Below are 14,421 nucleotides of genomic sequence, written 5' to 3'. Positions count from 1 at the left end.
AATTCTAGTGCAGCAATTTTCTATTCTGTCTTGCTTCAAGCGGGTGTTTATTTATTGGCAGCATGTTGAAGTAATCTTATTAAACTGGTAATTCTTTTCATGTTTTAAGAAAAAAATTGCTTTTAGGAAAAACTTGGTAAGATAGAGATTTAGTTTGCAGTGCATTAGAGAAAACATTAAATGAATGGTAAAACAAACAAGTGTATTAGAAATCAGACAAATAAACAGTTCCCCTCACTTCTTTACGCTTGACTTGTCTACATAATCTTGCAGTTGGGCCGCAGACTCTTTATCTTAGGGCCGAGTTCCTCTGTGGTCATACATGGGTGGGAATGATAAGGCAGCTATAAAAGCATGGTCTTTGGGTCCACAGGCAGAGGAGAAATGGACCAGAAGGGAGATAAGAGAAAGGAGAAGGAGAGGGGGGAGGGTTTTTGGAGGGTTTTTCCGGTTCTTGGCAGGAACTTGAACAACACCAAAATTGCAGCATTTCACGACATCCATCCCCTCAGCCTGCCCTCAGGTCTGGAGAGGTCAGTGGGAGATTCTGCCAATAACCGAGAGCGAGGTGTCAACCCCTCCCACCATTGTCAATGGAGCCACATCAGAGTGACTGCGTCCCTCTTCACCCTCCTACTCCACTTCCCTTATTCACTATTCTGTGGCTTGTATTTGACTGGGGGGGGGGCTACAGGTCTGTTTTTATCACCCACCTCACCCCTCCCCACCCCTCTGAATTGTACCCCCGGAGGTGTTTATGGGGAGGCCGACAGGATGTTCGGCCCACCAGGAGATCAAAGTATCCTCTTCAAATAAATGGGCCGTTGCTCACTGTGACCTTTTCAACTCAAATAGGGTTAACATCACAGACGCATGCAAGGCTGGGATTACAGTAGAGGAGCTGGATGATCTATGTTGTGGCAGTGGATCACTTTCCTTCCTGCTGTGGTTCACACACATAATCAGAGCTCATTTTTTAGTAATGGGCAATCATCCTCAGGATATGGGCAGTGGTTCACAGAAAAGACGATTCCAGTCACAATTATTGGCCTTATTAGGAGAATTTTCAGAGACTGAATATGACTACAGATAGTAACAGAGGGAAAACAGACATACAGACAATCACATGTTTATGTTTAAGTTACAATGAGCCCAGGCTGCTTGATTTTTAAAAGGTAAAGTGTATTTTCAACATCTTCCAAGAACAATACAAAAGCTAAATAATTATCCAAATTCAAGGCAGTGCTGACCTTCACTTAAGGTTTTTTGTTGGATCAGTTTGAATCTAAATCAGGACATTTAAACAACAAAAAATATTAAAAACATCATATACATCATGACTTAAACCTACTTTTTGATAGAGGACTGTGATTGTAAAAAGACCCAATGCTGAAAGGAAGCCTCCATTCTGAGCTCCATTGATTAATAAAGGGAAATATTACATTCATAACATTTAGAGAAAACCAGAGCAGCGTTACATGAATTGATATCAGTATTCACAATAGATATACTAGATGATCAAATGTATACTTGAAAAGCTGCAAACAATCCTTTATGTTCACAGACATCTCATCTTACAGTTGTGAAATTTGATTGTATTGACTTTGTGTATGAACTGATAAGTAAACAAATATAGTTTGTTTTATACTTGCTCACACTTAGTAAGGTTATTCTGAGCATCACTTACAAAGACTAGGTCATTTGTGTGCACCATGTTATGGGTATTGCATTTGCCCAAATAGCTCCCTTTGTGTCTGTCCCGTCATTACACTGCATAACAACTACTTTGTTCAAACCCCAGTAAAAGAAGCTGGCAGGAAGTGAATTCCTCTGACACTCACTCATGTACTTTTATGATCACGTGTTTCAGAGTCATCATGTCTTCAGATGTTTTTCTGCGCTCCATAAACATTACAATACCAGTACAGACAGGCAACTATGTGCATCCAGCCAACAGTTTACTGAGTTCATTAACAACATCTTATCCACATCTGAGTCACAGTAGAGTAGTAAGGTGTGTTTAAATCAGATCAGCAGGGGTACAGCCTGACAATTCAGTGTTTATACATGGCTCAAGACACAAGCTAAAATAACTACTTTTACTTTTCAGATGAAATAAAACAGGGATATTAATAGTCATAGTACAGACACATTTGGAAAGGTCTTTACTTCATTCAGTGTAAGGCAATAGGAGGCACTCCTCTTGAGTTTTATTGCATCCAAGCTCCACAGTCATGATAAAAACAGTGAATATATTCACATACTTGACCATTAAAGCACTTATTGCTTTAATTGTAACAGCTTTAAATTGCTTAGAGCCGAATGGAATGCAGGATTATAGACTGTGGTGTTGCGGTGCACTTCTGCTGCAAAGATCAGCAAATCCTAATGTTGACCACTAAAGATCCAAATACAGCATTGGTTCACTATAGTGATCAGTTAACCCTCGTATCTTTCTTTTACCCCCATGTGGTATTTACCAGTATTGCAATGTTGAAATCTCTAGCAACATCTACAGAAGTTTTCAAGTTTTCAGGAGTTTTAAGAAGGTGCCATTGCCAGAACAATTCAACAGCACAGAGATCACAGCTCCTCTCTGACAAGAAAGCATGGAGCCTGGAGAGTTCACAGCATTATTTCTGTCTGTGTCTAAGGCTGCATGTGCATCAGCACGAGTCACATCCCTGAAATCTGACTTATTGTACATACAGTTCAACAGCATTTCACACAACCTCAAACAACGAGCTCTTCTCCATCCACAAAAACAAGGCCACTCTTTGGAATGATGCTGATTAAAAACAGTACACAACTGCAAATAAAAATATGCAATAAAAATATCAAATAATTTGAGAATAAAAAAGTGCACAGTGTATCGTTGCTCTCTCAGAGAGATCAGTGGCTGAGGAAGACCAGCTTGTAAAGGGAACAAAGGCCTTGTTGAGTCTAGCGAGCATCTTGGCGGTGCAGGTATCTGCAGCCTACAGAGTCCTTAAGAGTTCCTCCACCATTGCTCATCTCATTTGCCAGCATTCTCAGTGGGATTATACTCGGTTTCACCTGAGGACACCTGAGAGATGCGGCGTGTGGAGCCCCACAGGCGACGAGAGAATTGTCCTGAGCGAACCTGAGAACAAGAGCAGAAACATGTTAATCTTTACTTAAGGGCTAAAACGGAGATGTTAGACTAAAGACGCCCAATTATCATGTGAAAAACCTGGTTTCCAACAAGCACTTAGCATATGATTACCCCACCTCCTCCTCTTCACAACACTCACACATACAAACATACACTGCCACCCCACTCTCACATCTCACAATCACTTGATGTCCTGCTTCTCACCTCCTCTGGCTTCCCTGCCCCCACCACAATTAGCTTCCCGTCCTCTAGTCCCACTAGGATGTGGCTGCACTCTTTGGTGACAGACACACTTCTCACAGGAACCTTCAAGGCCAGGGGCGTTACCAGAGCATCCAGGCTGTCAAACAGAAAAGAGAGTTAGAAGGAAGAACTAAACTGAAGAACTAAACTTTACACTTAACGTTACTACACATGCTGCAAATTAGTAGCACGATAAAGAACTTAAAACTTTACCTGCATAAATCTCGTATGTGGAGGCTGCCCTTTGCAGTCCCCAGGATGAGGTGTTCAGACACCAGGTGGAGGGCAGTCACCTGCTCCTCCATGGTGAAGGAGGACATCAGACAACAGTTTACTGAGTAAACATGAATGGAGTACTTGCCCTGTAGGATTAAGCAGAATTTTAGTAATGGCGTTAACAGGTTGAGAAACTTGTTTAAGTGCGTGTTTGTATATACAATGTATCGTAAGTACCTTTCTGTTTAATCGTTCGTCCTGCGAGGTCTGTACCACAATGTGGCCTTCCAGGCCCACCTGGAGCCCAGAGATTTGGGCGGGTACACAGCTATCACCAGGAGGCCGCAGCGTTCGCAGGAATTGGCCTCGTCGGACAGTGTGCACGATCACAGTCCCATCCTGACACACAGTGAACACAGCATGCGATGGTCAGTTAAGACGCAATGCTAACCATTCTCTACGTGTTTTTATGCATTCTTGTGAACGTTTTCTTTTTAGTTTCACAATGCATACCAAAGTCATATGGACTTACAAGTTGCTAGTTTCTTGGAGTTTGGCAACATGTCATGCTGCAACTTTTGGCAATGGAGAGTCCTAATAGATCAATGTAAAGCCCTTACTATTACAGCCAGGCATAATGGATTTGTATGTACCATGTATATTCTCTAATTTAATTTAGGAGCACATGAATAGCTCAAATGAAGTGTCAGTTGAAACTGAAACGGTTACATTGGCTTCCGAGCCACATCACATTTGGTTGAAGAACATTCAAGTAGTTTTCAAGCATATTGTGGTTATTTAGGGTGAACAGCATTTTTCACACCTGCACAAGTATACAGATCTCAAGCAATATGAGAGAGAAAATTTAATTTAAAAAAGTCTTCTTACATAATAGTTTATTATAAAGTGGAAAAGATTAGTCAATTCATTAATTATTTGATCAAGAGAAAATTACCGTGCACCTATTTTAATAATCTATTAATACGTAAAAAAACACTTTTGCAGCTTCTCAAATGTGAGAATTTACAGCTTTTCCTTGCCTTTCATTGTTGTAATATTTGGACAGCTGGTCAGATAGAAAAAAAAAAATTTATAATTTACAATTTCCCTTACGGGATTATTGAAGTATGTTAAAATAAATGAACATTTCTCCCAAAAATAACCATCAGTTGACATTATTACTTTGTTACTTATAACTGTTAGAATGTTAGAATATAGAATGATAGAATGTGAAATCGCTGACCTTCGACCCTGAGACAGCCATGTCCAGTTCGGTGCTGATGGCCACGCAGGTGACCTCCTGGTCATGTCCCCCAAGAATCTGCACTGGCCGAGGAGAAAGGCCGCTGGAGAAGCCACCCTGCAGGGTGAAAAAAAGGAGAATCCATATGTGAAGCCACAACTTTGACCTCAGCTTTATAATCATGCACATGTGTACAAGCATGTGAGTGAGCCTAGATGAAGACAGATTTGAAGATGTTTACCTGCTGTAGAACCTGCCACACTATACAGGATGTGTCCCTTGAACCAGAGATGAGGTAGATGCCACAGAGATCCAAAGCCAAGCACGTAACAACGTCTTTGTGGAACACACAATAATACAAATAAATATGTAACATCGAAACAAAGCATGTTATAAGTTAGAAAAACGTCAATAAGAGCTCACCAATGTGCCGGCAGATCCTGCCCACCAGCTTGCCCTTCCCCAGTTGGGTGACACGGAGACTGCAGTCCCAGTTTCCTCCACTGAACAGCAGGCGGCCGTCGTTGGACACCACGAGCACCTGAGCATTGATCTCCACCCCGGGAGAGAAAGGTCCGCTCAAGAAACGCTGCGTTCTGCACAACAAAGCCAAGTTGGAATGATCAAAAGGTAGAAACAAGAAGCGCGAGTGAGCTGTGGCCTAAACGTGGCGGAGATTTATAATCGGCACATTAAACTGTCATGACATCTGCAAATTACAACCTGCGTTAGATCCAGTGTTCAGATGGTTCTTATCCTGATTTATTTTGCGTTTATGTGATTCACGTTCAAGGTCAGTTTAGAAAAAGATCCATTAAACCAAATTGCATTTCATTAAAACAGATGTTACGCTTCCATTCAACTATCAGGAATGTTTTATGCATCTTTTAAAATGATGTGAAGTGAGTTTTTTTTCACTGACCCGGTTGAGTTTTATTATTTTGGTGGCCTTTATTTGACAGGACAGCTGGAGACATGAAAGAGGATAGAGGGGGGGAATGACATGCAGCAAAGGGCCGCAGGTCAGAGTCGAACCCACTGTGTTGAGGAGTAAACCTCTATATATGGGCGCCCGCTCTACCAACTGAGCTATCTGGGCAGCCCAGTTGAGGATTTCTGAGTAAAAAATAACATCCATCAAATAAGTGCAATAATTAATTTTTAAACAAAGTACAGATAAACTTGTTACTGCTTTTTTAGCAGTTAGTCATTTTAGATGTTGCTTGATTGCGTAAACCACAAAAACTTAAATATGGGCTTCACATAGGCTTTTTCTTCTGAGGGCACTCACTTGGGATTAGTCATGGTGGGGTCCTTAGTGAAGGTGAAGTAGTTGGCGATGTTTTTGTCATATGGCAGCCAGCTGTGTGTCCCTATCAACCCGTTTGAACTCACAGTCACCTGTAGAGAAAAAGTGCCATGATACAAAAATGTTAAATGAATGTGTTAATTGTTGTGACTGTGTTAAGTTTTACATGTGGGCCCGTGTGAACGACTGATCCTTACCAGTATATCTGAGCCCTGGATGATGAAGGAGCGATTCTGGCTCTTTGGTACCACTGCCTGGACCAGCGGAAGGCCATCGCTTACCACCTGAGGCACACACATGATAATACATACATACACACCAACACAATATGAGTTTTTGATTTAGAGGAATAATGAGAGAACCCACCTCCACAAATGGCCGGAGTTTGTTGAGCTGCTCAAAGATATTCAGGGGCAGAGTGTCCAGGCGGGCCTGCCGCCTAACTGCGTTCTCAGCTGACATACGAGGAGGATGCGGTTCCTGGTTCGAGATAGGAATGTGATATATAAAATGGACACTTTCTAAACAGAACTTAACAGCTTTTTGTTGATAATCAAGGACGTGAATTAGTCTGGGAGTTGTACCTTAAGGAGCTGACAGGGAGTCTGTCCAAAGTTGCTGATGATGCCTTCCAGGGCCTTACGCTCCGTCTCGTTGGCAATTGCATCCAGATCTACTGCACCTACATGAGAGCCAAACAAGAAGCAAGAATGAGTCTCACACAAGAACACAAAAAACACCGTTCATGTGTCAAGAGACTGAAGGGAAATATGGGACATCAGGAGCAAACAACTTCACAAATCCTCGCAGAATTAGCAGGCTCCATGGATCACTAGCGAGAAAGAGTTTTCACTTTTGCCTTACCCTCATACGTGCAGTAGTAGAAGACATTGAGGGCGTTCACTGCCTCCTCGCCTCTCTGCTTGTAACCAAAGATGAGGTCAATCCACTCATGGAGGTGACTGGACACATGCTCACATTCCTAGATGTTCAAGATACAAGTTGTTGTCATCTTGGATAGTTGTTTTAATACAGTGTGTTAGAAAACTAATGCACGATTAACAGGCTGTCTAAGTTTTAAGACTTGTTTGTGTAGGCTCACCAGGGCTTTCTTGTGTTGCTTGATGAAGTCTTCTCTTGATGTGGCCCAACGAGGCAGCAGAACATCTGTCAATGGGTCCTGAGATATCTGCAACTGTCCCAGGTTGAAGCCTACAACAATAATTCTGCGTTAAGATCTTTCATTAAACAAATATTTGTATATCAACATCTCACAACAAAACGAAGCAGATCAATTTGCTTTCAAGCTTTCAATCGGCCCAACGGTTCAGTCTTTCTCACCGTTCATGTTCTGCAGGAATTCTGGGAAGTAGAAGAACTCCGGGATGAGCTCTTTCACGTCAGCTGGACTCTCCATGCGAGCCTGCCAGGCTGCTGCCACCGAGTGGAACTGTCGGTCTGCGCAGTCAAACCTAAACGACATATACAGTAGACATATACAGAGACTGCAGAATAGCAGGGAATATAACGAAATATAATACACTAGTCAGCGTCCCCACCTGCCGCTCTGCAGCTGGATATGCAGAGTTGTGAACGGCTCCATGCGGATCATGTAGTGCATGACTCCTGCTGCATTAGAGTAGTGTGTGCCATAGTGAAATTTGTCGATGGTGCCAGTTGGGTCCTCAAAGCTCTCATACCTAATGACAAAATGAAGGAAAATAAAATGCTCATTGATTAAAGCAGAAAACTGATGGTTTTGCATGTTTTAGCTCCTCCTATCTAAAAAGTATGCATCCTCGGTTGGCTACTGATCTGCAACCCCTTTAATACAACCAAAAGCGCATTGTCATATAACCACTTACTTTTCTCTGACATTCTGCGCATGGCGGGAGTTGACCACACCTATGGGTTTGGACAAGTCTCGGAAAACTAACGGGTCCTCCAGATTGAGAGTGGGAGAGGTATAGTCACACAAGATCCAGGGGAACTGAAGAGAAACAAAAACCACAAGTGCAACATGATGTTTCCTCACACTGTAAGTGCATCAGCTTTAGTAACAACAGAAATACACATAAATATAGGTAGTGCACACTGTCAGGGGAGGTGGAGTGTACTCACCACAGGATACTGTGACAGGTCGTTGTAAGTGCGTCCAGAAATGGTGTTCAGTTGCATCAAGTACTCAAAATTGGAGATTTCTCTGCACACCCATTTCTGTTCAACACATCAACATCAGATTGGTCCAACACAATAAGCAAAATTCAGATTATAATAACACTTCATAGAGGGAACTGAATTAAATAATAACCTGTGTAAGTCCAGATGCCTTCAGTAGCTCTTGGGGGGAGCGAGAGCCAAAGTAAAACAGGTTCGGAGGCCGCAGTCCAAGTATCCTAGAGTACACTTTGTTTCGTACCTGAGAGTGCAGACATGAATTATTTTAAAACATCTATTTCATTCTAATTTCTTTTTCATTCATCAGGAGTTATATTGGATCTGAGCATCACCTTCTTCCTGAAGTTGATGAAGTAATGAGCCTGGTCTATGAAGAACAGCTCCAGTGCAGATCGCCGCAGGTTGTAGCGCCTCAAATGCACTTCTCTGAGCTGAGACAGAGGTCTCTTGAAATCAAACCCGATTCCTGAAGACACAGATATTATTTACTTCTGGAAGGGCCCTTTGAAGAGCATTTAAAAAGTTAGCTGTAATGTTCACCATATAATCTTACCTTCCTCTGTCTCTTCTTTCTCACTGCTTCCATCATAGAAGTACAGATGGTGCGTGGTAACCTCCAGACGACCCGGAACAACTGCCACGATGGTGATGAGCTCACAGTCTTCAGACAGAACCAGTTTTTCTTTCTGGTTCTCATCTTCTCCCTCCACCCTGACAGCATGGTAAAAAGGTTAAACCTTTACACTACATTGCACTGCTTATGAACACTCACAGGGACATACTATTCAACGGCTTTTCATATATTTTTAAGCCTGTTCGGTGAAATTTTGTGTTTCAAAACCGATGTGCCAAAACCGATGTGCCTGGCCCATGGCACATCTTCACATCTTTGTGTCATCTTTGTGTTTTTGAATTGAGGACTCACTTGTTATCCAAAAAGACGACGTCTTCGTCTCCTAACTGATCATCCTCCATGTCGCTAACTTTTGCTTCCTTTGCAACAGCCAGCGGGAGGGGTTCAGAGCTACGTGGGCTGTCAGCCCCTGAAAAAGAACAACATCTTTAGTGAAACTTTACGGTATATTGCTTACATGACAATAAGCAAGGTTCATATGATTATACTCAGTGACATACCCATGTTGTCCCTCAGGGCACTGGCCTCAATGTGAGGATCATAGTTGTAGTTGGGTACAAGTTTAAGACGCATCTTTGAATAAGTCTCTGCATTGGACAATTTCCATTTTACCTCTGGTTGAACTCTGGCAAAATAAGGCAAAGAAAAATTACAATTTAGCACATTCTGTGCAGCAAGGAAGAGCGAAAGGACAGTAAATTTACAGATACATGTTTTTCTCTCATGCTGAATTACATGTTTTCTTCAATCTACTTGGTCAGAGATTTTAAGTCAAAATGTTGATTAAATGTCAGAGGTTGTCATACTTGTTGGCCCATGCTCCTCTCTCACTGGTCAAAAGCCTGCGGAGAGCTTTCCAGTGCTGCCACACCACCCCCTGCTGGCTGGAGCTCTGCTTCTGCAAACTGTGGTACCTGTTGTTCTCACTTCTGGCTCGCTTCAGGTAGGGGTCCACGATCACTTCCTGCTTTCACACAAACAGACACAAATGTCAGATCAGTAAGGTGAAAAGTTTAACTTTGCCTTTTAATCAGCTGTTACATGACAGTGTTTGTTGCATGAAGCTTGGAAGTTTTATAACCTGAAATTTGGACTTGCTGTCTGATCTGTCTTTGTCCCGTTTTAAGGCTGTACTCATCAGGGCATCGAAGCAGGAATTCCAGAAATTGGACATGATGTCATGGCTCCTCCCAAACGTTTCCAGCTCATACTGCTCCATGGTGGCCTGAACCTGGAAGGGGATTTTCAGAAGGGGGACATTAATGCAGACAAACAGCTACACAAATGTCAACTCAGGGACAACTCAAAAAAGTAAACAAACCTTTGTGTCAACATCAGGCTAACCACAAACCAACAAACCTTTATTATGTAAGTAAAAAACTATTATAAAGAATTAACTAAAAATATAACTAGGATAATGGGCTTACACTTCAAAGTTTCCCATAAGCCATAATTTGACCTTTTTTATTTTTTAATATGATAACTCATACATTTCCTAAAGGAAGAATACTGCATGTTAAATGCATAAAACAGGATAATTCTCATTGTACAAAGAGAGACAGGACTGCAAATACACTAGCCCCCATTTCTTTAATAGTTTCCCTTATTTACGGTATTTATTGTATTAGAGATGTTTAAACTCAGCTTTCTTCTTTCCTCTTACTGCCTTACCACTTCATGCTAAAAATATTGAGTTATATAAACATACAAAAACATAGAAAAACCCTATACATTCATTTAAAACAAATACATAGGCTAAACTGCAAACACATACACACATTAGACATACGTGCTTGTGAAATCAGCCAGGGCCAAGTTTCAAAACTGTCATGGCAGCCAAAGTTATGCCACTCTGGCTATTATATTGTGGTATCTGTATACAAAAGTAATCTAAACAAAAAAGATTTATGAACGTGCACTGTCATACAGAGCAATGATAAATCCTCATCTTAGCTAGTGGTGAGCGTGTCTGGCACTAGCTTCAAGTTTGAGCATAAACTGATCTCTGCCTAAAATACACTGAGGGTTAAGCTAGAAAGCACTTTAGGGAGTTAAGGTTTGTGTTTTCTACTTTTTAAACTTGTGTTAGCAGCAAATTTGGATTAGATTTCTCAGCCACCCACCAGGTAAACAGTCTGACCAAGAGGCAAGATTGCGAAAATCCTGAATGTACACTAATGTGACAAAGAACAGAGCCAGCAGTATCTCAGAGAGGATGATTGATTATACCTGATTAGTCTTACCAAAGACTGGATAGGAGGCTCAAAAAAATAAATAGCATATATTTTAAGTGCAAAACACTGACCTGCTGCTGGAAAAAACCCTGCCACTCCAATGTGTGACAGTAAGCCTTGAGGTCCTGGGCGAAGGTGGTGCTGCCGTTGGTGATGGGCAGGTTGGGCAGTAGGTTTTGGAGGGTGATGGGGTCTGCATGCTGGTCGAGCAGCGTACGCACGATGGGCACAAGCTGGGAGAAAGTTTCTGCCTGCACACTGTTGGTGCCTTCCATTGCACCTTCTGGCCACAGGGGGGCGCCCAGCTGCCCCAGCAGGAAGCACACCTCCTCCCAGCTCAGACACAGCACTGTCTGGAGAAGGCTGTGGAGCTTCACATAGGCCATCACACACACCTGAAGAGGGTCAAGGGGCAAATCATTTGCTGTGCTTCTTACTGAGAGCCTATGCATACAGTTCATAAAAGGATATAATAAATAAACGTATACGTGATGGTGTTTGCTTAGTTTTCCAGATCTACACTCCTCATGAGAGGACGTCTTTGTCAAGGGGGACTTAAATTAGTGGTGGAAGAAGTATGCAAATCCTTTACTTAGGTAAAAGTAACAAAAACACATTGTAGAAATACTCCAATACAAGTAAAAGTTCTGCATTTAAAAATTATACTTAAGTCAAAGCACAGATGTATGATCAACAAAATGTGCTTAAAGAAATAAATCATAGCTCAGAAATAAAAGTACTCATGCAGGAAAATGGCCCCTGTGACTGTATTATTGACTTGTTAATACTGATGCATTCATCTACAAGCAGTATTTTACTGATGTTTTTTGTTGAGGTAGAGATATTTTTTATGTTTACAGTTCTTTACACGTTATGTGTATTTTAATTTGTATATTCACTCAACTTAAGTAGCTCCAGGCTTATTTTATTTTCCCGCAGCTGTGATGTCAGGGATCAATTAGGGTAATTTATTCCAAACATGATACTGTGAAAAACAAATTGCTTAAGAGGGAGTTGTACTTCATTGGAGATGAACACAACCAGCACTATCTGATGGAAAGCCTTATGGTCAGTTCATTTATGACAGCTCGCTCTATCCCAAAATCTTACAGCGAGAGCAGCAGCAGTCATAACTCTGAGGGGAGCTGCCCTTTCATACAGAACACTCCCTAAGAGGAATGACTGCAATGCCTTAGGAAAGAAACCCATAGAAGGCCTGGTATTTATAAACTGGCTTTATCGGAGTTTGCTTATCAAGTTAAATAAAGACTGTGTAAACCCCTTTACATTTATTTTCTGCAAAGTAAAATCGCACAGGTGTGTGGGTTGTGAAAGACATGTACAGTGAGAAACATTTTACATTTATGGTTGGTGTGCTGGCTGGGTGATGGACAGGACAAGTTGTGGGTGCAGCTGACCTGTGAGTGCTGCTGTTTTATATATCCGGTGATGATACGCAGGCCAATCTGGGCCATTTCCTTCAATTCGTTGTTCCCAGGGCTGCCAGGGGTGCTATGCCAGGCCTGCAACTTGTCCAGCAGGTTCACCACCCCCTCAAAGATCTGCAATACAACAACAACCAGCAACAAAGGACTCAACAAAAAGGCTAGACCTGTTTCCACACCTTGCAGAATCCACGACAACCTAAACCTATTCAGTTTATTATATACAGCTAAACCTGCATTTAAAAAGGTGATTCAGATGCTACCTACACCCAAACATGATGCTCCACTTTCCATTAAGATAGGGCAGGAACATCCAACCACACCCAGCTGCCCATGTTTTGTTTAATGTTTGACTTAAGTCTCTGATGTCTTTAATATCATTAAATCGTCAGAAATCTGCTGCATTGTTTATTGGCAAGAAGAGATTGAAGTGTACTGTTGCTCTGACTGGACTGACCATTTGTAATTCATCAGTAATCTATATTCCACTGGTGTTGAGTATTTATAGAAAGCAAACATGCAGCCTGCCTTGCACTGGTATGTAGTAATCTCCTACTGTTAGTACTCCACTGACTGCTTCTGTCTTGCTAATGTAAGCTAAACTCAAGGCCTGAAGTTTACCCAACATGGTGAAGGTTTGTGATTCACTGCCTTATCCAAATTGAAAGGAATATTTCAAGATTTTTGGAGATGCGCTTTCTTGCTTAGAGTTAGATAAGAAGATTGATACCACTCTCATGTCTATAAGGTAAATATAAGGCTATAACCAGCAGCCAGTTAGCTTAGCCTAACGTAAAAGCTGGAAACAAAACAGGCCTACCAGCACCTCTAAAGCTCACAGGGTTGTATGTGCTGGACTATTTCTTGGCAGGGAGCAGGCACTGAGGTTGCTCTCATTAAGACATGAGAGTTGTATCATTCTTTTCATCTAATGCAGCAAAAAAGTGTATTTCTCAAAATAAGTTTAAATAATGATTTTTGCATATGACCTCTTTTACATTTTTTCTCTGCTGCTTTATGGTGGTGTCAACTATTAACTCAAACTTTTCTCTCTTTTGAGATATCTGATTTACAAATATATATATATATATATATATATATATATATATATAAATAAATAAATAAATAATATATATATATATATATATATATATATATATATATATATATATATATATTTCATATACTGGAGTTGCATCATAGCCTGTTTTTGATCATCCACTTGCTGCACTTAGCGGACAAGAAAAGGTTGTAAGCTTAAAGCACGGATGAGTAAGTAATTTCAAGTGAAATGTGATATTTTATGTTATTATTTGGGCTACAAGGAATATCATTTGGGCTACTGGAATATCATTGTTGGTTTTGGTTTGGTTTGGTTTATTGACAATACTCTTATATAGTAGTAAGTAAGAATAAGTAAGATATAATATCAGACTTTATCAGGGATAAAGGGCTTATTTCCATCATTGTCCCTTGTGTATTCAAAGTCATCCAACCTTTATCAAGAGAGACAGTTGATAGCCATGAAACTAACCAAAGCCCAAACAGAATATATGTCAGTGGTCCATATGTTTTAGGTGGGATATGTGATATACCTTTTCACTCCACAGGGTGTTGTTGTCTGTCCCCTCAGCAAACAGGAAGTCCTGCAACAGCCTGAGGAGCCGAACCAGACTGGGACAGAAAGGCAGAGACACTCCCTGGGCGTCCCTCAGGTCTGACAGAGACGACTCCAGCATCATCTCCAACAGACTGGCACACAGCGTGGAAAACAGACTATGAA

General features: G+C 41.3%; 1 protein-coding gene across 3 annotated transcripts in view; it reads right to left on the bottom strand.

Moving 5' to 3' along the window:
* Positions 1 to 1,161: 1,161 nt before the first annotated feature.
* nbeal2 (neurobeachin-like 2) overlaps positions 1,162 to 14,421 on the bottom strand; it is a 33,908-nt gene continuing 20,648 nt past the window's right edge. For all 3 annotated transcript variants that reach the window (XM_039806943.1, XM_039806944.1, XM_039806942.1), the window contains 27 exons: positions 14,234 to 14,390; positions 12,612 to 12,755; positions 11,265 to 11,588; positions 10,041 to 10,190; positions 9,766 to 9,923; positions 9,460 to 9,584; positions 9,251 to 9,368; positions 8,879 to 9,036; positions 8,658 to 8,791; positions 8,459 to 8,566; positions 8,269 to 8,364; positions 8,013 to 8,137; positions 7,707 to 7,847; positions 7,489 to 7,619; positions 7,250 to 7,359; positions 7,012 to 7,129; positions 6,732 to 6,829; positions 6,514 to 6,627; positions 6,345 to 6,431; positions 6,130 to 6,239; positions 5,262 to 5,434; positions 5,080 to 5,174; positions 4,839 to 4,955; positions 3,833 to 3,994; positions 3,593 to 3,741; positions 3,341 to 3,476; positions 1,162 to 3,124 (listed from right to left, as the gene is read on the bottom strand). In XM_039806943.1, the coding sequence (XP_039662877.1) occupies positions 3,017 to 3,124; positions 3,341 to 3,476; positions 3,593 to 3,741; positions 3,833 to 3,994; positions 4,839 to 4,955; positions 5,080 to 5,174; positions 5,262 to 5,434; positions 6,130 to 6,239; positions 6,345 to 6,431; positions 6,514 to 6,627; positions 6,732 to 6,829; positions 7,012 to 7,129; positions 7,250 to 7,359; positions 7,489 to 7,619; positions 7,707 to 7,847; positions 8,013 to 8,137; positions 8,269 to 8,364; positions 8,459 to 8,566; positions 8,658 to 8,791; positions 8,879 to 9,036; positions 9,251 to 9,368; positions 9,460 to 9,584; positions 9,766 to 9,923; positions 10,041 to 10,190; positions 11,265 to 11,588; positions 12,612 to 12,755; positions 14,234 to 14,390 (3,646 nt within the window). In that variant the 3' untranslated portion in view covers positions 1,162 to 3,016. The remainder of the gene's footprint in view (positions 3,125 to 3,340; positions 3,477 to 3,592; positions 3,742 to 3,832; positions 3,995 to 4,838; positions 4,956 to 5,079; positions 5,175 to 5,261; positions 5,435 to 6,129; positions 6,240 to 6,344; positions 6,432 to 6,513; positions 6,628 to 6,731; positions 6,830 to 7,011; positions 7,130 to 7,249; positions 7,360 to 7,488; positions 7,620 to 7,706; positions 7,848 to 8,012; positions 8,138 to 8,268; positions 8,365 to 8,458; positions 8,567 to 8,657; positions 8,792 to 8,878; positions 9,037 to 9,250; positions 9,369 to 9,459; positions 9,585 to 9,765; positions 9,924 to 10,040; positions 10,191 to 11,264; positions 11,589 to 12,611; positions 12,756 to 14,233; positions 14,391 to 14,421) is intronic.

This window comes from Perca fluviatilis, chromosome 7, assembly GCF_010015445.1.
Source record: "Perca fluviatilis chromosome 7, GENO_Pfluv_1.0, whole genome shotgun sequence".
Lineage (NCBI taxonomy): Eukaryota > Metazoa > Chordata > Actinopteri > Perciformes > Percidae > Perca > Perca fluviatilis.
Note: the sequence above shows the minus strand (reverse complement) of the source record. Positions and strands in the feature narration are given on the sequence as shown.